This window comes from Podarcis pityusensis, assembly GCF_964106645.2.
Source record: "Podarcis pityusensis genome assembly, chromosome: 18".
Taxonomy (NCBI): Eukaryota; Metazoa; Chordata; class Lepidosauria; order Squamata; family Lacertidae; genus Podarcis; species Podarcis pityusensis.
The window spans coordinates 5,091,765-5,111,889 of NC_138043.1; the positions used below are offsets into that span (position 1 = coordinate 5,091,765).

At 49.0% G+C, this 20,125-nt stretch overlaps 1 protein-coding gene and 1 long non-coding RNA gene across 3 annotated transcripts in view; one reads left to right on the forward strand and one right to left on the reverse strand.

The window, feature by feature from the left end:
* ELL (elongation factor for RNA polymerase II) overlaps positions 1 to 13,239 on the forward strand; it is a 50,051-nt gene extending 36,812 nt beyond the window's left edge. For both annotated transcript variants that reach the window (XM_080988948.1, XM_080988947.1), the window contains exons 6-12: positions 739 to 863; positions 4,689 to 4,788; positions 6,873 to 7,347; positions 10,315 to 10,381; positions 10,546 to 10,717; positions 11,782 to 11,826; positions 12,807 to 13,239. In XM_080988948.1, coding sequence (XP_080845074.1) covers positions 739 to 863; positions 4,689 to 4,788; positions 6,873 to 7,347; positions 10,315 to 10,381; positions 10,546 to 10,717; positions 11,782 to 11,826; positions 12,807 to 12,923 — 1,101 coding nt within the window. In that variant the 3' untranslated portion in view covers positions 12,924 to 13,239. The remainder of the gene's footprint in view (positions 1 to 738; positions 864 to 4,688; positions 4,789 to 6,872; positions 7,348 to 10,314; positions 10,382 to 10,545; positions 10,718 to 11,781; positions 11,827 to 12,806) is intronic.
* Positions 1 to 20,125, reverse strand: part of LOC308467549 — a 31,307-nt gene that overhangs the window by 5,080 nt on the left and 6,102 nt on the right. Inside the window, exon 2 of the long non-coding RNA XR_013981206.1 lies at positions 14,900 to 17,221. This is a non-coding gene — a long non-coding RNA (uncharacterized lncRNA). The remainder of the gene's footprint in view (positions 1 to 14,899; positions 17,222 to 20,125) is intronic.

Consider the following 20,125-nt stretch of genomic DNA (forward strand, 5'->3'; position numbering starts at 1 on the left):
GCGGCCTGATTCTCCATAGAAGTCGTGGGTGTGGGACCATGCATTTTTATTACCGTATTTTTCGCTCTATAAGACGCACCAGACCACAAGAGGCACCTAGTTTTTGGAGGAGGAAAACAAGGAAAAAAATATTCTGAATCTCAGAAGCCAGAACAGCAAGAGGGATAACTGCGCAGTGAAAGCAGCAATCCCTCTTGCTGTTCTGGCTTCTGGGATAGCTGCGCAGCCTGCATTCGCTCCACAAGACGCACACACATTTCCCCTTACTTTTTAGGAGGGAAAAAGTGAGTCTTATAGAGCAAAAAATACAGTAGTTTTTTATTTGAGTTTTCAAATTCGTTCATCCTCACAATCACAAACAATAAAAATTTCACAAGATTCTTCCGAATCTCAAGACCTCCCTCCTCCATGCGTTCTTTAAGCAGCTTTCTAAAAAACTGCATATTATAAGTCCATCTAATTTACAATCCTCCATTGTATCCAAAGTCCTTGCAGGAGTTATTTAAAACCTGCCCAAGAGTTCAAGTGTTTGCAGTGGTCTTCCAAATATAATGCAGATTTGTCTCTTATTGAGGTTTTGATCCTCCTGGTTTCTGATTTTCCCGGTTAGTCTCTGCGTAGTCCAATAATTTCACCTGCCAGTCCTCCCTAGACTCTTGTGGTCCCTCCCAACTCTCGGATTCTGTGTTTAGGGATTGATAAATAAACCCTTCCCTGTCTTCTCCCTCCCTCTTCCAGGTTGCAAACATGAACGCCAAAGACAGCACCTTCACCCTGAAGGATTACCTTTACAAAGAGGTGCAGAGGGACTGGCCAGGATACTTGGAAGGAGACCAGCAGCTGCTGAAGAGGATCCTGTTCCGGTAAGGACATTTCCCCTTGGGTTAAGCGTCCCTAGGTGTTAATATCACAGTAGGGGACGCTGGTGGTGCTGCGGTCTAAACCACTGAGCCTAGGGCTTACTGATCAGAAGGTCGGCGGTTCGAATCCCCGCGACAGAGTGAGCTCCCGTTGCTCTGTCTCAGCTCCTGCCAACCTAGCAGTTCGAAAGCACACCAGCGCAAGTAGATAAATAGGTACTGCTCCGGCGGGAAGGTAAACGGCATTTCCGTGCGCTCTGGTTTCCGTCATGATGTCCCGTTGCGCCAGAAGCGGTTTAGTCCTGCTGGCCACATGACCCTCGAAAGCTGTCTGTGGACAAACGCCGGCTCCCTCGGCCTGAAAGCGAGATGAGCGCCGCAACCCCAGAGCCACCTTTGACTGGACTTAACTGTGCAGGGACCCTTTACCTTTTTTTAACTTTAGTATCACAGAACAGGGGCAGGGAAGGTCTGGGGCCTTCCTAAATGTTGTTGGAGGTCAGCCGCGTGACACAGAGCGTCTGTCCCACATACATAAGTTTCCAGGTTCAATCCCTGCCTGCTCCCTGTTTCCTAATAATAATAATAATAATAATAATAAGCGATAAAACATCAAACATTAAAAACCTCCCTAAGCAGGGCTGCCTTCAGATGTCTTTTAAAGAGAACATAGCTGCTTATTTCCTTGACATCTGATGGGAGGGCGTTCCACAGGGCGGGCGCCGCCACCGAGAAGGCCCTCTGCCTGGTTCCATTTAACTTCACTTTTTGCAGTGCAGAGGGATCTGCCAGAAGGCCCTCGGAGCTGGACCTCAGTGTCCGGGCTGGACAATGGGGGTGGAGACCCTCCTTCAGGTATACTGGACCGAGACTGTTTAGGGCTTTGAAGATCAGCACCAGTACTTTGAATTGTGCTCGGAAGCGTACTGGGAGCCAAGATCTTTCAAGACCGGTGTTATGTAGTCTCAGTGGCTGCTCCCAGTCTGGCTGCCGCATTTTGGATTAGTTGTAGTTTCTGGGTCACCTTCAAAGGCAGCCCCACGGAGAGCGCATTGCAGTAGCCCAAGCGGGAGATAACCAGAGCATGGACCATGTCACCACACAAACCATCTCATGAAAGGTGAAAATAACAAGTTACTCGGAGTACCGGTTGGAAGAGTAACACACAACAGGCAGTTTTGTTCAGGCAGGCTTAAAACGGTAATTCGGTTACAAAGTTGTGCTCAGTGGAGATGCACCTTCAGGTATACTGGCCCGAGGCCGTTTACGGCTTTCAAGGTCAGCACCAACACTTTGAATTGTGCTCAGAAGCTTACTGCTGCCTCCTCCTTTCTCCCCAGCTCTCTCTCCCCCCCCCCCCAAATTCATGAAGGACATCCTTTTGTCTTCCCTGAATCTCCCATCCATCCGCTCCATCAGATGCCCCCAAATTCCAGGGTTAGGAGAGAGGGAGGAAGACTTTCCCTGCATGCCCTTTCTCCGTGCCACGCGAAATTTTGCAGACCACGCCGCCTCTTCCTTGCCTTCTCTCTAAGCTAGAAAGTCCCACACGCCGACGCCGCCTTTCTCCATGGGGGAATTGCTCCCGTGGGGATGCCAGTGAAAAACAGGAGGAATCGTGTCAGTTTGGATAAGAAAACACAGCTTGCCCACCCAGCTGTCGCAGGCGCAAGGATATGGGCTTCCCGGGTGCAGATTTTTTAAGAAACAGGAAGCCAGCCCTCGCTTCTAGCCTGGTGGGCTTAGTTTTCTCTGCTCAGGTGGCCAGATCGTTGCCAGTGGTTATTTTTAGGCTGTTGCTCATCCAGATGCCAGGATAGACGTGCCCGGGGGGGGGGGGTTGGCGAGAGACGTAACTGCTTCATCCTCCTCCTCCTTGGGAAACATCGGCACAGCTACCGTACTTTTTGCTCTATAAGACTCACTTTTTCCCTCCTAAAAAGTAAGGGGAAATGTGTGTGCGTCTTATGGAGCCAACGCAGGCTGCGCAGCTATCCCAGAAGCCAGAACAGGAAGAGGGATTGCTGCTTTCACTGCCCAGCGATCCCTCTTGCTGTTCTGGCTTCTGAGATTCAGATTTTTTTTCTTCTTGTTTTCCTCCTCCAAAAACTAGGTGTGTCTTGTGGTCTGGGGCGTCTTATAGAGCGAAAAATACGGTACACACCTCCGTGGCACAATTGCGTGTCTGTGTGTATGTGTAGGCCCGTTTGCAAACTTGTAATTTTCCATTTCAATTAAAATTCGGCGCCCAGACCTTCCCAATTCACACACACACACACACACACACACACACACAGCCCCCAGGGACCTCGTCCCTCGCCAAAGAAAACTCTCTCCGTTTTTCAGACTCTCATTAAACCAACCTCGTCTCCTCCGCCAGCCAACTGGGTTTACGGACCACGGAAACTGTTCAAAACAGAGGGTGGGGAGGGTGCGCAGGGGGAGGAGAGGGGGGGAGTGGGTTTTTTTTTTTTAAACCTTTGCTGGGTTGGGGGGGGGGGAAATAACTGCAATAGAAATAACCCCTTGACACCCCCCCCTTTGCATTATAACAGAAAAGGTCCAAGCCCAGTGACGCCTTTGGAGACTCAATTATTTTATTGGGTGTTGCTAACAAGCTGGTTTCAGGAAAGAGAAATAAAGACAAATAAGGTTGTTTTAAAATAATAATAATAATAATAATAAAAGGATTAGTTGCCACAATGGCCGTTAAAAGGCATACAGGATACTGCTGAACAATAATCGAACAGCACAGGAGGGAATACATGCGTGGTCTCTGTGGCATCAATTCGAACTAATTTCTCATACAGTCGTACCTCGGATCCCGAACGCCTTGCGAGTTGAACGTTTTGGCTCCCGAACTCCGCAAACCCGGACGTGAGTCTTCTGGTTTGCGAACGTTCTTTGGAACCTGAACGTCCGACGCGGCTTCCGATTGGCTGCAGGAGCTTCCCTTTGGTTTCTGAACCGCACTTTGGTTTCTGAACATTTTGGAAGCCGAACGGACTTCCGGAACAGATTCCGTTCGACTTCTAAGATACAGCTATATTGAAAAGAGTTGGTTTTTTTTTAATTGGATTAATGCTTGGATCCTGATGACTTCTATTCCCATAAGTTTTTGTATGCCCGAGACACTTGCTGCTGCTGCTTCTGGCCTTGGTTGATATTTTGAAGCCCGATATTTGAAGCACAAATAGCACCAAAAAATATTTAAGTTGGCACCCTTGGTTAGGAAGGGCAACATGCTAAGCCTTGGAATGCCAGCAGTCCAGGTTATTGGGTTGAGAAGCCTTCCCTGGGCGTGTTTTAAATAACATTTGCTTGCCACTCATCCTTAGGGGACGCGGGTGGCGCTGTGGGTTAAACCACAGAGCCTAGGGCTTGCCGATCAGAAGGTCGGCGGTTCGAATCCCCTCGACGGGGTGAGCTCCCGTTGCTCGGTCCCTGCTCCTGCCAACCTAGCAGTTCGAAAGCACCTCAAAGTGCAAGTAGATGAATAGGTACCTCTCTGGCGGGAAGGTAAACGGCGTTTCCGTGCACTGCTCTGGTTCGCCAGAAGCGGCTTAGTCCTGCTGGCCACATGACCCGGAAGCTGTACGCCGGCTCCCTCGGCCAGTAAAGCGAGATGAGCGCCGCAACCCCAGAGCCGGCCACGACTGGACCTAATGGTCAGGGGTCCCTTTACTTTTACCATCCTTGATTACACCCGTTGGTCCCTTTTATGCAAAAGAAGAAGAAGAAGAAAACGACGACTTGGTGTGCCTTAACGAAACAAACACCTTTTCATTTTGTTGTTGTTGTTCTCCCCTCCCCTCGCCCCCCCTCCAGGAAGCTCTGCCAGCCGCAGAACACCAGCTGCCCACCAGAGGCACCGGCTCCAGCATCACCAAAAGACAACGCAAACATCTCCTCCTGCTCTCCGCCCCAGGTAGGTCCTGAGCCCCCATTGCAAGGGCATGTCTTGGTGAGGTTTCCTGCTCCCAGGCAGCCTGGTGGCGTCCTTGAAAAAGGAATTTCTTGCTCGCTGTGAAGTTTGTGGCCTACAGGGGCCCTGTTGTTTTTTAAAATTTATTTACAGTGGTGCCTCGCAAGACGAAAAGAATCTGTTCTGTGAGTCTCTTCGTCTAGCGGTTTTTTCGTCTTGCGAAGCATGCCCATTGACGGATTAGCGCTATTAGCGGCTTTTAGCGGCTTATCGTCTTAGCAGATAAGCGGATAAGCGGCTTAGCGGCTTAGAAAAAGGGGGGGAAAGGGGGAAAAAACCCGCAGGAACTCGCAAGACATTTTCGTCTTGCGAAGCAAGCCCATAGGAGATTCGTTTTGCGAAGCACCTCCAAAACGGAAAACTCTTTCGTCTAGCGAGTTTTCCGTCTTGCGAGGCATTCGTCTTGCGGGGCACCACTGTATTTATTTGCTTGCGTGCTCAAGACATCGATTCCATACAACATATTTTGCTGCACTGTGTAAAATATGAGCAAGCCAGGGCTGAACTGATACTACCCTTGCTGGTACCTTTCCCGGGAAAATCAGAGGCTCACTATGTCAGGTTCCTATTCGAAGACCGGACCAAGGCCAGAACATTAGCAGTGGCGAAGTTTTTATCGGTGGTTGCAAGAACAAATGATCCCTCTATTCTGAGCAAAATGCTCGTTTAACCTGGAGGTAGGCTGTATGAATTGTGTATTGCTTTGTAACGATTTGTTGGGTCTCTGGACCGTAATAAAGATTGATGATGATGATGATGATGATGATGATTGCAGTCATACCTGAGCTCCCAAACACCTTGGGAGCTGAACGTTCTGGCTCCCGAACGATCGGAAACCGGAAGCGAGTGTTCCGGTTTTCAAACGTTCTTTCGGAAGACGAACGTCCAACGAGGCTTCCAATTGGCTGTTCGAGGGCAGCCAGCATGGGGTTTTCCCTCCTGAGTTTCCGTGGTCCTTCGAGCTATCGTATTTTTAATATTCTGTTGGGAGCGACCCAGAGTGGCTGGGGAAACCCAGTCAGATGGGCGGGCTGTATAAATAAATTATTGTTGTATTGGCATCAAACGGAATACCAATCCTTCTGCTAATTTATCTAAGTCTGTATCATCAAAAATACTCCACAACGTTATTATTGGGTGATGGAACAATCGTTTCCTTAGTGATATTTATCATTTCCATCAAAACCAAACTGATGGTTCCTTCCTGTTTACTTGCCATCCTCTAACCCTGTGGGGCAGGACGCAGGTGGCGCTGTGGGTTAAACCACAGAGCCTACGACTTGCCAATCAGAAGGTCGGCGGTTCGAATCCCCGCGACGGGGTGAGCTCCCGTTGCTCGGTCCCTGCTCCTGCCAACCTAGCAGTTCGAAAGCACATCAAAGTGCAAGTAGATAAATAGGTACCACTCCAGCGGGAAGGTAAACGGCGTTTCCGTGCGCTGCTCTGGTTCGCCAGAAGCGGCTTAGTCCTGCTGGCCACAGGACCCGGAAGCTGTACCCCGGCTCCTTCGGCCAGTAAAGTGAGATGAGCGCCGCAGCCCCAGAGTTGGTCACGACTGGACCTAATGGTCAGGGTTCCCTGACCATGGCCAAAAAAAATAAAAAAGGTTGGGAACCACTGCTCTAACCCATAGTTTCCCAAACTTTGGTCTCTCTTTGGACTACAAATCCCATCATCTTGAAGAGAAGAAGAAGAGTTTGGATTTGATATCCGGCTTTATCACTACCCGAAGGAGTCTCAAAGCGGCTAACATTCTCCTTTCCCTTCCTCCCCCACAGCAAACACTGTGAGGTGAGTGGGGCTGAGAGGCTTCAGAGAAATGTGACTAGCGCAAGGTCACCCAGCAGCTGCATGTGGAGGAGCGGGGAATCGAACCCGGTTCACCAGATTACAAGTCCACTGCTCTTAACCACTACACCACTTGAGCTGGCAGAGCAAGGGATGATGGGAAATGTAGTCCAAAAACGTCCCCACATTTGGGGGAAAGCCTGCCTTAACGCTTACTGTTCTTCTTCCCTCCACCCTAGAAACGACCCCAGCCCACAGATTTCACCGACCCTCTGTCCAACAAAAAGCCCCGCATCTCCCACTTTGCCCAAAGGACTCAGCCCACGCTCAACGGAAAACTGCGCTCGGCCAACGGCAGGGAAGCCCCCCTAGCGCCACCCCCGGAGGTGGTCGCCTCCAGTAACCTCTTGCCAGCCCTGGAGCTCCCCAGGCCCCACAACCCCCTCGCCGACGTCAGCAACGATCTGGGGCACGGCGGACCCAACTTCGAGGTCCCGGATCCCGCCGAGAGGCTGGCGGCGGCAGCGGCGGCGGAGGTCCCCCTCCAGCCGGTGACAGACTCTGTCCAGGTCAGCAAAAGGAGCAAGAAGAGGCTAAAGAAGGAGAGGGAGCGGAGAGGGGCTGAGCAGGAGTCGGAGCCCCGGGAGAAACCGAACTGCAGCCTCAGGAAACGCAGCTCAAAGACCACGGCGCCTTCGTCGCAGGACACGGCAGGTGGGCTCAGCTGGGCAGGGATTTGGGGGGTTGTGGGTTCCTCTGGGTCGCGCGCAGGTTATTATAATGACAGCAAAAGTGCCGGAACGTGATGTTCCCTATATGGAGACTGCGAAACGGGCAGCGAGAATAAAGAGACCGAAGAGGTGGCAGGTTTGCGGGAGATTGGAGGTGGTTTTCAGGCTATCTGGGGAAATGTTATAGTCAGTTGAAATCGCAGGCAGGGCTGGAAACCTAGGCAAAGGAGCGAGAATGAGAAACGGAATGTAATGTAGGGTATCTCTGTTGTAACCAAAAATTGCCCTTTTCCCTTATGGGGTATCCAAGAGCCCATATAGAGTCCTTACATAGGTTCCCTATTGGTAGGAGAGAATAACAGAGGCCAACCAGAGAATATTGAGAAGCAAAGCAGCTAGTAAACTTGATCTTTATTGATCTGTTGCAACAGGGTGCTCCCCTCACACACAGGAAAGGAGGAGGAAGGACCCAGAAAAATGGCGCGCAAGGCCTTATAAAGACTTTTGAAATTGCCACCCTGTAGATCAAGACCACCCCCAGAAACATCATACATACATCACAGAAGGGGTGTAACCTAAGACCACCCCTCAGATACATCATACCTACATCACAGAAAAGGCAGTCTAAAACAGAAATTTGAATGTTGTTTTTCTCCTGTCGTTGTTTATCTCCTGTCTGGCAGGTTACTTGATTGGATTGCCTGGGGAACCTGGCCAGTCTTTTGTAATGATAAATACTTAGTTCCTGGGCCAGGTCACAGGCTCACACATCTTAAATGTGACCTTAAGACAGGATCTGTGATGGAAAAGAGGATGGGGAGGCATTTCCATTTTCCTTTGACCTTGCAGAGAAAACATTTACTCAGTTTAGGAATCAAAAATGGTTCCAGGTTGGTCTTCCTGTGCTGATCTATGTACGTGCTTGGTTGCTACGCTTATGAACATTACCATATATCTAAGACCATAAAATTCCTATCACATCTGTTACCGAAATAAGTGCAGTGGCCCTTCAGTTTTTGAACGTCTTGGAAGTTAAACATTTCAGCTTTTGAATGCCGAAAAACCGGAAGCAACTGCTTCGGTTTTCAAACGCTTTTCGGAAGTCGAATATGCCACCCGGCTTCTGTACTGAGTTTTCCAGAAGTAAATGCTTTGGTTTTCAAACGTTTCGGAAGTCAAACCATCTTCTGGAACGGAAAATGTTCGAAAACCAAGGTACCGCTGTATTACATTTAAGGCAGTAGGTAAAGGATTGGGACAGAAAAACATCACAGATGGGAAGTCAAAATGCTGGGGGAATATTGCATGGAAAGTGAATTTGTTAAATTGTATGGAAATCCAATAAAAATGTATGGCAGGGTGGAGAAATGCAAAGTTCCCTTAGATCAGCGGTTCTGAAAAAAAAAAATTCTCCGAGCCACAGTTTCAGGATACAAAATGGCTTGCCTCGCACCGATTTTTTTAAATTGGAAAATGGAAAGAAAGAAGTCCTAGCAGTGCTTGACGCAACTGCTTTGTAACAGGATCACAGGACATCCAGAAAAAAATAAAGAGATCTATGCACATTCTGCAAAATGTAGATCCGTATTTTGATACCATTGCAGTGCTCCACCACAACTGAAACGCCTAAATGTTTCTCTGATTCTCCTTCCCGTGAAACTTGCCGCACCCTTTTTGAGAACCACTGCTCTAAACCCGGAAAGCCCCAAATTTTTGTTCTTTGGCTTTCCCTGTGGCTAGGTGCTTTTCCCTTGGTGTGGCCACTAGGTGGTGGTCAAGGTCAACACGAATACAGTGGTACCTCTGGATACGAACGGGATCCGTTCCGGAGCCCCATTCGCACCCTGAAGCGAACACAACCCGCGTCCGCGGGTCACGATTCACCGCTTCCGCACATGCACGTGACGTCATTTTGACCGTCTGCGCATGCGCGAGCAGCGAAACCCGGAAGTAACGTGTTCCGTTACTTCTGGGTCGCTGTGGAGCACAACCCGATAGTGCTCAACCTGAAGCAACTTAAACCCAAGGTATGACTGTACCCATGTAGCAGGAAACACCCCCCCCAATCATTCAGTTTGTACAAACTTCACACACACTCACACACACTACATACGCTACGCTTCTGTTATAAATTCATAGAAAATCAACCATACATCAGATTTGCACTGTTCCACTTTTATTTTACTCCATGAAGGAAGGACTACAAAATGGGGAAGGTTTGATACAGGGCAGCCATAATCTGTGAGCATACCAGTACACAGGAGCCCTGCCCAGTTGCTATGCCAACCCTGATGGTCCTAGACAGAAGACCATCAAGATCACAAAGAACTTGCATATGGGAGTGGATTCAGCACGGACTGGAACAAAGGACAATAATCAGCTCTTCCCTCTGGGGGCAGGAAACTGCAAACTCCCCTCTGTCACCTGGAAAGTACTCATGGGGAGGGGGAAAGGGGGAACCAGCCAGGTGACAAGATACTCAGGTTACCACCACAACTCCTCCCTCAACCCCTCCTTTCTGTGATGTATGTATCTGGGGGGTGGTCTTAGGTTACACCCCTTCTGTGATGTATGTATGATGTTTCTGGGGGGTGGTCTTGATCTACAGGGTGGCAATTTCAAAAGTCTTTATAAGGTCTTGCACACCATTTTTCTGGGTCCTTCCTCTCTCCTGCAAGTGAGGGGAACACCCTGTTGCAACAGTTCAATAAAGGCCAAGCCTACAGGCTGCTGTTTTGCTCCAAGTTATCCTGGTTGGTGTCTTTGTTTTTGTCCAAGGGAGCCCTCGGATTTTTCCGGGAACACCCAGAAACACTAGTGTGTGAAAGCAGTCCAGATCTGCCTTTAAAGCAGAATGCCTCTCTTTGGAGAGGGATCTTTCACGACGTGGAGCCAGGAGCTCTCCTTAGGACTGATTTTCTCGTCTCCTTCTCCCTTTCCTGTTCTCCAGGTTTAAACGGGACGTGCAACAGCGCCAGCGATCCCACGTCGACGTCCGAAACTCAAGACTATTTTATGTAAGTGTTGGCGGACCCCTCGTTAGCCGCCCTGAGCCTGGTTTTTGAACTGGGAAGGGCGGGGTATAAATTTTAATATTATTATTTTTCTGGTCACCAAGGGGCAGTGCAAGCCTGGGGTGGTTGTTTTTTGTCCTTCATTTCCGTCCTTAATTTTCTCGTAGCAAATACGGCCCCATCTCCTCGTCTGAGCAGCGGCAGAGCTACAAGAACGACTTCAACGCGGAGTACAGCGAGTACCGCGACCTTCACGCCAGGATCGAGCGGGTGACGCGGCGGTTCATGCAGTTGGACTCGCAGCTAAGGCAGCTCCTCCAGGGCTCTGAGGAGTACAAGGTGGGCTGGCGGCAGCCTCGGACTACAATTCCCATCATCCCTAGCTAACAGGACCAGTGCTCAGGGATGATGGGAATTGTAGCCCCCAAACATCTGGAGGGAGGGGCAGAGTATTAATCTGGTCCTGACCACAAGCTCCTGTAAAAACGTACCATCTCCTTAGAGTCAAAACAGCATAAAATGTAAAACAAAGCAGCAAAATATTATAGAGCAGAGTTTTCCAAACTTGAGTCTCCAGGTGTTTTTGGACTACAACTCCCATTATCCCTATATCTAGCAGTGGTCAGGGATGATGGGAATTGTAGTCCCAAAACAGTTGAGAGACTCAAGTTTGGGAAATACAGTGGTACCTTGGTTCTCAAACGTAATCCGTTCCGGAAGTCCGTTCCAAAACCAAAGCGTTCCAAAACCAAGGCGCGCTTTCCCATAGAAAGCAATGCAAAACGGATTAATCCGTTCCAGACTTTTAAGAACAACCCCTAATACAGCAGTTTCGCATGAGTTTTACTGTCTAACGAGACCATGGATCTATAAAATGAAAGCAATAAACAGTGTACTTCAGTCGCACAATCAATCAATCAGTAGCTGAACTGGGTTCCACTCAGTCACAAAAAACAAAACGAAAAAGAGCCGCAAAAACAAAAAGGCAAAATAAATAGCAAAAACAGACAGACCTCAGTGTAATACTGAAAACAGAAGTTTGGCACTCAAATTGGAAGCGTAACACTCAAAACGGAGCACGTTCGGCTTCTGAAAAATGCTCGCAAACTGAAACACTTACTTCCAGGTTTGCAGTGTTTGGGTTCCAAGTTGTTTGAGTACGAAGCCGTTTGAGAACCAAGGCACCACTGTACCGGTTTAGCGAAAAGGGGAGTACGAAAATTGGATCATCATCTGATGTGGAGGGCCTAGAAGCCAGAAATCGTCTGTCCTAAGAAAGCTTGATCTCAGATCGGTGCCTAAATTTCATTAAGATCCTGCCAGCTTGATTTTCAAACCTTTATATGCCTTGCTTTGCCATTTGTTGCTGTTTTTTAACACATGGTTTGTTCGTTCTTTTGTAGTCTATCCACGATCAGATACTGCAGGAATACCGGAAAATCAAAAAAGTGAGTCTTGCTTGCTTATTTCTATAAAGCGGTTGCGCCAAAAAAGAGAGAGGCTTCCGTGCAGTCAGTTTTTAAATGAGACAGTCCTTGCGCCCCTGCTCACCTTAGAAATGACACACAAGGAAAAAGGGAGGAGGAGGGAGGAGGAAAGAAGGAAACTTGGGTGTCCCCAGTTCGTACACCGCCCTTGTCACCGCAAAGCAAGTTTTTCCGTGCTGTGCATGTGAGAAGCTCAACCTTTAGCAACTGAGGAAATAAACTGGGATTCATGGCCGGCTCCTAGAGAAAGCAGGATGTCAGAACAGCCTTTCCTCCCAGCCTTGGTTGCTCCCAGATGTTTGAAACAGCAGCTTCCACAAGCGGTTGGAAGTTGTAGGACAGAAACGCCGGGCGGTCATCAGGGCGGGGTGAAGGAAGGCTGGCTAATAGGTAAAGCTCCCTGTTCAGCAGCAGTCTACCTTAGAATGCCAGTTGCCAGAGAGCAAAAAATAAAAAAATGGTGGAGATTCCTCATTCCAGTGAGGGGGGTTGGACTATGCTAAAGGTAAAAGGGCCCCTGACCATTAGGTCCAGTCGTGGCCGACTCTGGGGTTGCGGCGCTCATCTCGCTTTATTGGCCGAGGGAGCCGGTGTACAGCTTCTGGGTCATGTGGCTAACAGGACTAAGCCGCTTCTGGCGGACCAGAGCAGCGCACGGAAACTCCGTTTACCTTCCCGTCGGAGCGGTACCTATTTATCTACTTGCGCTGGTGTGCTTTCGAACTGCTAGGTTGGCAGGAGCAGGGACCGAGCAACGGGAGCTCACCCCGTCATTGCGGGGATTCGAACTGCCAACCTTCTGATCGGCAAGCCCTAGGCTCTGTGGTTTAACCCACAGCGCCACCCGCGTCCCCTGTAACCTGAGGTATGACTGTATTATTATAATTGTAATAAAAATAAATTTCTTTTCCCCTTCCATCTCTCTCCATCCTTTCTTGCAGACTAACCCAAACTACAGCCAGGAGAAGAACCGCTGCGAATACCTGCACAACAAACTCGCCCACATCAAAAAACTGATAGCCGAATATGACCAACTGCAGTTCCAGTCTTGGCACTGAGAGGGGTGGGGGGACGGTGAAAGTTTTTGCAGAGAGCCCACCACCCTCCGGTTCCTCTGGCGGCGATTGCAAACCTGTGAACAGCTTCCGGAACAGGGAAGAGGAGCGGCAGCAGGAGGAGGAAAATGTTTGAGAGATCTCTGTGTGGCACGACAAGGATCAGCGCGCGATTCGCACCCCGCGTGAGAGACGACCCGTCGCTTTTGCTGTACAAACCCCGGAGTTTTCAGGTGGGGGGGGGGAGGTACAAGGGGCCCGGTCCCCGTTTTATATAAGCAATTCTCTTCCCGGATATTAAAGAAGACAGTGAAAGAAAGGAGAAGTTTGCTTATTTTTCGGATAGTATCTACTCAAAAAAAACGAGAGACTGTTTTTCACGTTGGCCCCTCCACAACTTACAGGAAACCAAGAACTGTGTAGATCAGCGATGGCCACACATGGCTGTTTTGGGACTACAATTCCCATCATCCCTGACCACTGGTTCTGTAATAATAATAATAATAATAATAATAATAATAATAATTTATTATCTGTACCCTGCCCATCTGGCTGGGTTTCCCCAGCCACTCTGGGCGGCTTCCAACAAAGACCAAAAATACAGTGGTATCTCGGGTTACATACGCTTCAGGTTACAGACTCCGCTAACCCAGAAATAGTGCTTCAGGTTAAGAACTTTGCTTCAGGATGAGAACAGAAATCGCGCTCTGGTGGCGCGGCAGCAGCAGGAGGCCCCATTAGCTAAAGTGGTGCTTCAGGTTAAGAACAGTTTCAGGTTAAGTACGGACCTCCGGAACGAATTAAGTACTTAACCCGAGGTACCACTGTACACTGTTAGCTAGGGATGATGGGAGTTGTAACCCTAAAACAGCTGGAGGGCCAAGTTTGGCCATCGTTGGTGTAGATCAATCAGTGGGGGGGGGTTCCCCAAAATGTTTCTGGGGCGAGGTTGTCGGGGAGAGCTTGTGGGACGACGACCCCCAGCGCTGCTGGGTCTCGCTTTGGGCAGTCTGGCCTCGCACCCCCCCTTTCCCCCAACACCCCCAAGGCCCAGTTAACACCCCAGAAGAGACAACGGGCCTTTGCTTCTCTCTTCCCAAGGTTTCCTTGAAACGCAGCCAGGTTTTGTCGATTCCCAACGGGTCTAAATTTTTGCACATTCTTTTATCGTTCTCATTTTTGGGAGCATTCGCGAGCCCTGCTTTTCAGCGTTGGCAGCTTTTGGGCCCCTCCGGGAGCCCGAGAAACGACGGGGCGTTAAAAGGTGTGGGGGCGCTTTGGAAAGGGGGCGCAGAATTGCCATAGGAACCACCCGTTCTTTCCTTTCAACTCGTGTACACAGCACAGAACAATAATAGTTTTGAAAGCAGAGGGGAAACCAGAGGGTTGGTTTAAGGCAGGAGAGCAAAGGCACAACGACAATACTTTCCCTCCGATTTGGGTGCCCGTCCCCGCCAGCTCCCTCAAGAACAACCTCTCCCCAGTCTTCCACTCCTTTTCCAAACTCTTCCGCCTCTCAGGAACTATGGGTCTGTTGGAAATTGAAAACAGCCTCTTGCAAAAAAGGATGTTGCTATTCGGTGCAGATTATTCGGGTATGTGCAGTGCAGATTGGGGTATGATTTTTTTATGCATTCCGCTTTGGCCGAAAAGGGACGCAGGTGGCGCTGTGGGTTAAACCACAGAGCCTAGGACTTGCCGATCACAAGGTCGGCGGTTCGAATCCCTGCAATGACGGGGTGAGCTCCCATTGCTCGGTCCCTGCTCCTACCCACCTAGCAGTTCGAAAGCACGTCAAAGTGCAAGTAGAGAAATAGGTACCGCTCCGGCAGGAAGGTAAACGGCGTTTCCGTGCGCTGCTCTGGTTCGCCAGAAGCAGCTTAGTCCTGCTGGCCACATGACCCGGAAACTGTACGCCGGCTCCCTCAGCCAGTAAAGTGAGATGAGCGCCACAACCCCAGAGTCTGCCACGACTGGACCTAATGGTCAGGGGTCCCTTTACCTTTTTGGCCGAAAAGGCCTCATCGGGCAAAAGGAGGGCAGCGCCACCAACTTCTCGAGTACAGCGCCAGCCTCTCGCGATGGGCCTTCCTAGGAGTCAAAAGGAGAGGGATCCAGGAGGGTCGTCCAAAGTCCTGGGTGCGCAGAGAGTTTCCCATCGTCAGCAGGAAAGCAGGTTTAGTGTTTTTCTCAAAACGCAGAAAGCATTTTTCCTCCGCTCTGAACCGGATCTTTGGGATCGCGTTCTCTCTTTCTGACGACCAGCTTTTTGCAACTCTGAAATCTCGGGCTGTTTTAGGGGGGTATCTTCCCTCCCCTCACCGTCGGGTCAATTCATTCCCAAAACCATCGCCGCCAAATCTCTTGACCGAGGTTGATTTAGTGACAAGCAGCCCAGGCTGCAGAAATCAGGTGGATTCCGAGTTAATGCAATGAGGATTTATCGCTCAGAACTTCTAATAATATTGGGGAGGGCCGCAGGAAGAGGGGAGGGGGATGAATTCTTATAATTATTATTTTTGGAGGAGGGAGACTGTGGACAAGAGAAAGAAACAAAAAAACAGACTTCTGTTCTTTATATGACAAACCTGCTCTATAGATAATATTTTTGCAAACGAGTTGGATACAAAGATATATTGTGTACATTACACAACTTGCGTGTGTGTGTGTGTATATATATATATATAAATATATATATATATATATATATTCTGGGACTTTGTAGAATTTGGAAATAGATATTTAATGACTATCCAAAAGGGGGGGGGTGGCGGAATACTGTGAGATTTTGCTTTTTGCTGCTGCTTTTTCCGAGACTGTGTGTTTTGACGGGAGCACAGTTTCTTTTCTCAAAGGCCCTCTTTTTTTCCCTGTTCCTGGTTCCGTGATTGATTTGGGCAAAACTTTATCCTTGGGCCTAGTGGGGGAAGGTGTCGCCAAAGCCCCTTAAGCTAATTTGAACATGATCTTAACTTATTCCATAACGTGGTGGGTTCCCCCCCCCTCCTTTGTAATAACAGTACAATGGATAAAAATACCTTGAACCATGAAGTCGTTTACAGTATATATGTGTGTTTGTGCGTTTATACACCCAAACACATACACGAAAGGCTTCCTCCCCCCCACGTTGCCAAACTCGCCATTTAAAAGCAGCTTAAAGTCCTTTCTCCGCTTGCCTTTTTTAAAATAAAAAAAGCTGGTATCTCTCCATTTTTTGTACACAGGAGGGGGGGTGGAAATACAAAACCGAATATTTCTTTTTTTCTTTTTGCAACACATAATAAAGTCATTGTATGAAAACCTGTCTGCTTTTGGAGCTCTGTCTTTATAATAACATTCCATAGTGTTTTGCATCTTCCACGACTCTTCTTTACCTCTCAGGCTGCTGCTGCCAGCCAGAGCCTGGGCTGAGGTCCAAGGTGGAGCCAGGATAACCGAAAATTTCTCCCCCACTTCCAGACCCAGTTCCCTACTACACTCGGCAGGTGAGGGCCTTGTGTAAAGTACAGTCTTGCGAAGAAATCTGTTCCATGCAGCGTTCTGGTCTCCTCGCCTCAAAATGGATATCGAAAAGGTTCAAAACGGGCACCAGTCATTACATACCCGGCAAAAATCAGGCGCGTGGCTTAAATCCTCTTAAATCAGGCGTGTGGCTGATGGACATTCTGTGGCCGTTTTTAATGCATCTGGGGGGAGTATGTGCTATTCATAAAATTCTACAAGGTGCAACCGGAAAGTTCGGTGAATGGTCACAGAAATCGGACCTCGAGAAATATTCGAACATACAGTTGGCATCGGAAACCCACAAAATGCTCACAATTGTGTATGGAGATAAAGCCGTAATTCGAAAGACAGTGTATGAGTGATTTCTGCGAAGGGCGGAAAACCATTGAAGATGACCCTCAGTTTGGCAGACCGGCGGCGAGCAGAACAGCGGCAAATGTCAACAGAGTCTGTGAGTTATTGATGTGGGATTGGCGTTTGTCCGTCCGAATGATGGCGGAAGAATTGCATATTCCGTGCGAAATTCTTCCTGAGGTTACTGACTTGCCCCACCATCCGTATTCTCCCGATCTGGCGTCACAGGATTTCTTTCTGTTTCCAGAGCTGAGATCTGGACTGAAGGGGCACAGATTTCCCCAACATTTCGCACGTCCAAGCTGCTGCAACGAGGGAACTGAAAGCAGCACGGAAAGAGGACTTCTCCAGAAGTTTCCAACAGTTCTACGAACGTTGCCAATGGTGCGTTGTATCAGAGGGGGCCTACTTTGAAGGCCTGTAAGGTGCAGGCTCCATGATCACTGCAGATGGTGACAGCAGCCACAAAATTAAAAGACGCCTGCTTCTTGGGAGAAGAGCAATGACAAACCTAGACAGCATCTTAAAAAGTAGAGACATCACCTTGCCGACAAAGGTCTGTATAGTTAAAGCTATGGTTTTCCCAGTAGTGATGTATGGAAGTGAGAACTGGACCATAAAGAAGGCTGATCGCCAAAGAATTTATGCTTTTGAATTATGGTGCTGGAGGAGACTTGAGAGTCCCATGGACTGCAAGAAGATCACACCTCTCCATTCTTAAGGAAATCAGCCCTGAGTGCTCACTGGAAGGACAGATCCTGAAGCTGAGGCTCCAAGACTTTGGCCACCTCATGAGAAGAGAAGACTCCCTGGAAAAGACCCTGATGTTGGGAAAGATGGAGGGCACAAGGAGAAGGGGACGACAGAGGACGAGATGGCTGGACAGTGTTCTCGAAGCTACCAGCATGAGTTTGACCAAACTGCGGGAGGCAGTGCAAGACAGGAGGGCCTGGTGTGCTCTGGTCCAGCGGGTCACGAAGAGGCGGACACGACTAAACGACTAAACAACAACAACAAGGTGGTATGTTCTCGCTGTCCGATTTCTGTAACAATTTGCTGAACTTTCTGGTCCCATCGTGTCGAATTGGAAGGGATCCCAAGGGACATTGAGTCCACCCCCCCACACACACACAATGCCAGAATCTGGATGGGTTGGGTCTGCTTTTTGTTCCTATTCTGAATTTTGCCTATTCTGTGAAGGTTTGCCACCCTTCACAGAAACACTTAAACCACTCATATACACTGTCTTTCGAGTTACGACTTCGTCTCCGTACAAAACTCTGAGCATTTCGTGGGATTTTATGTTTTCTCGCCGTCCGATTTCTGTGACCGTTCACTGAGCTTTCCAGTCGCACCTTGTAAAATCGGTCACTCGGCTGGTGGTGTTGATAGTAATAATAATGCAAATATTTGCTAAAAGTAACACTAGGGGAAATTGCTTTGCGAACGTATGCATTGTTAGAAATCTTCAGGGGGGAAAACGCCAGCGAATCTACGTGCAGGCTTTGCAAAATCTTGAAAACGGAACTGAATTATAGTCGGGGGAAATGAAGATCTGTTTCTGTCTCCTCCTCGCCCGGCCAGGCCTGACGGTGGCAGAGATGGAAATTTCCACATGGCACTGGGTGTCCCTGCTCTGCGTTGCCCCTGGATCCTTGCTCTTGGGGGGGGGGGACGGGTGCAGTCCCCTGAATATTTAAACATGCTGGAACTCTGTGTGCAGAATGCTAAAGCAAAGGCGGTTTTATTTTTTAAGAGGCCCGTGTGGCCTTTGAGCAAGGCAGCTAGCAGCTCTTTGGCCTGCAGGAGTTATTTTGGGAATGGCCCAAAATGAGAAAGTTGAATGGCTCTGTCTTTTTCTTCCGACACCCCCCAATCCATCAGCCAACCAGGGGGGAGGGGCTCCTTTTATTCCCAGAGGCTTCCGCTTCCCTGCCGAGCGCAAAGTATGAGCTTCAGTATTCCCAGTGGAAAACTACTGGCACGCAGCAGCTCTTGTGACTCATTATCTGGGCAGCGAGATTCCACCCTGTCCCCCTTTTGTATGGGAGCAACCGGGGACCCCTGCTTCGCATGCCAATGGGGTGTTTTAACTAATGTGTTTTTTAGGCCAGCCCTCCGAGCGGTTTGCAAAAACGAAACGAGACCCCGGCGATTATTCTTTATCATATTCCCTTGCAATCTCACCTTTGCCTCCAATAATAGGACTCGGATAAAATTACAAATCAAGTGGAGAAAGCCAAAAAATATTTTGTTGTTTAGTCGTGTCCGACTCTTCGTGACCCCCTGGACCAGAGCACGCCAGGCACTCCTGTCTTCCACTGCCTCCCACAGTTTGGTCAAACTCATGCTGGTAGCTTCGAGAACACTGTCCCACCATCTCATCCTCTGTTGTCCCCTTCTCCTTGTGCCCTCCATCTTTCCCAACATCAGGGTCTTTTCCAGGGAGTCTTCTCTTCTCATGAGGTGGCCAAAGTATTGGAGCCTCAGCTTCAGGATCTGTCCTTCCAGTGAGCACTCAGGGCTGATTTCCTTAGGAATGGAGAGGTTTGATCTTCTTGCAGTCCATGGGACTCTCAAGAGTCTCCTCCAGCACCAGAATTCAAAAGCATCCATTCTTCGGCGATCAGACTTCTTTATGGTCCAGCTCTCACTTTCATACATCACTACTGGGAAAACCATAGCTTGAACTATACGGACCTTTGTCGGCAAGGTGATGTCTCTGCTTATAGGTAAAGGTAAAGGTACCCCTGCCCGTACGGGCCAGTCTTGACAGACTCTAGGGTTGTGCACTCATCTCACTCTAGAGGCCGGGAGCCAGCGCTGTCCGCAGACACTTCCGGGTCACGTGGCCAGTGTGACAAGCTGCATCTGGCGAGCCAGCGCAGCACACACGGAAACGCCGTTTACTTCCCGCTAGCAAGCGGTCCCTATTTATCTACTTGCACCCGGGGGTGCTTTCGAACTGCTAGGTTGGCAGGCGCTGGGACCGAGCAGCGGGAGCGCACCCCGCCGCGGGGATTCGAACCGCCGACCATGCGATCGGCAAGTCCTAGGCGCTGAGGTTTTACCCACAGCGCCACCCGCGTCCCTGTCTCTGCTTATAGTCACTAACAAATAATGGAAAAATGCTACTAGAATATTTGTTTTTTAATTTTTATACTAGAATATTTTTTAAAAAACAACAACAACAACCCAAATCTATGACTGCAGAGAATATGAACCTCACAGCGCTATTAAAAGCCCTTTCCTAAAAGAAAGCGAAGAAAACCAGGCAGTTGCCAATCAAATCCATTAGTGCAATAGGATCAATAAAAAAATTGCACAGAAAAACCCAGTGATAAAGG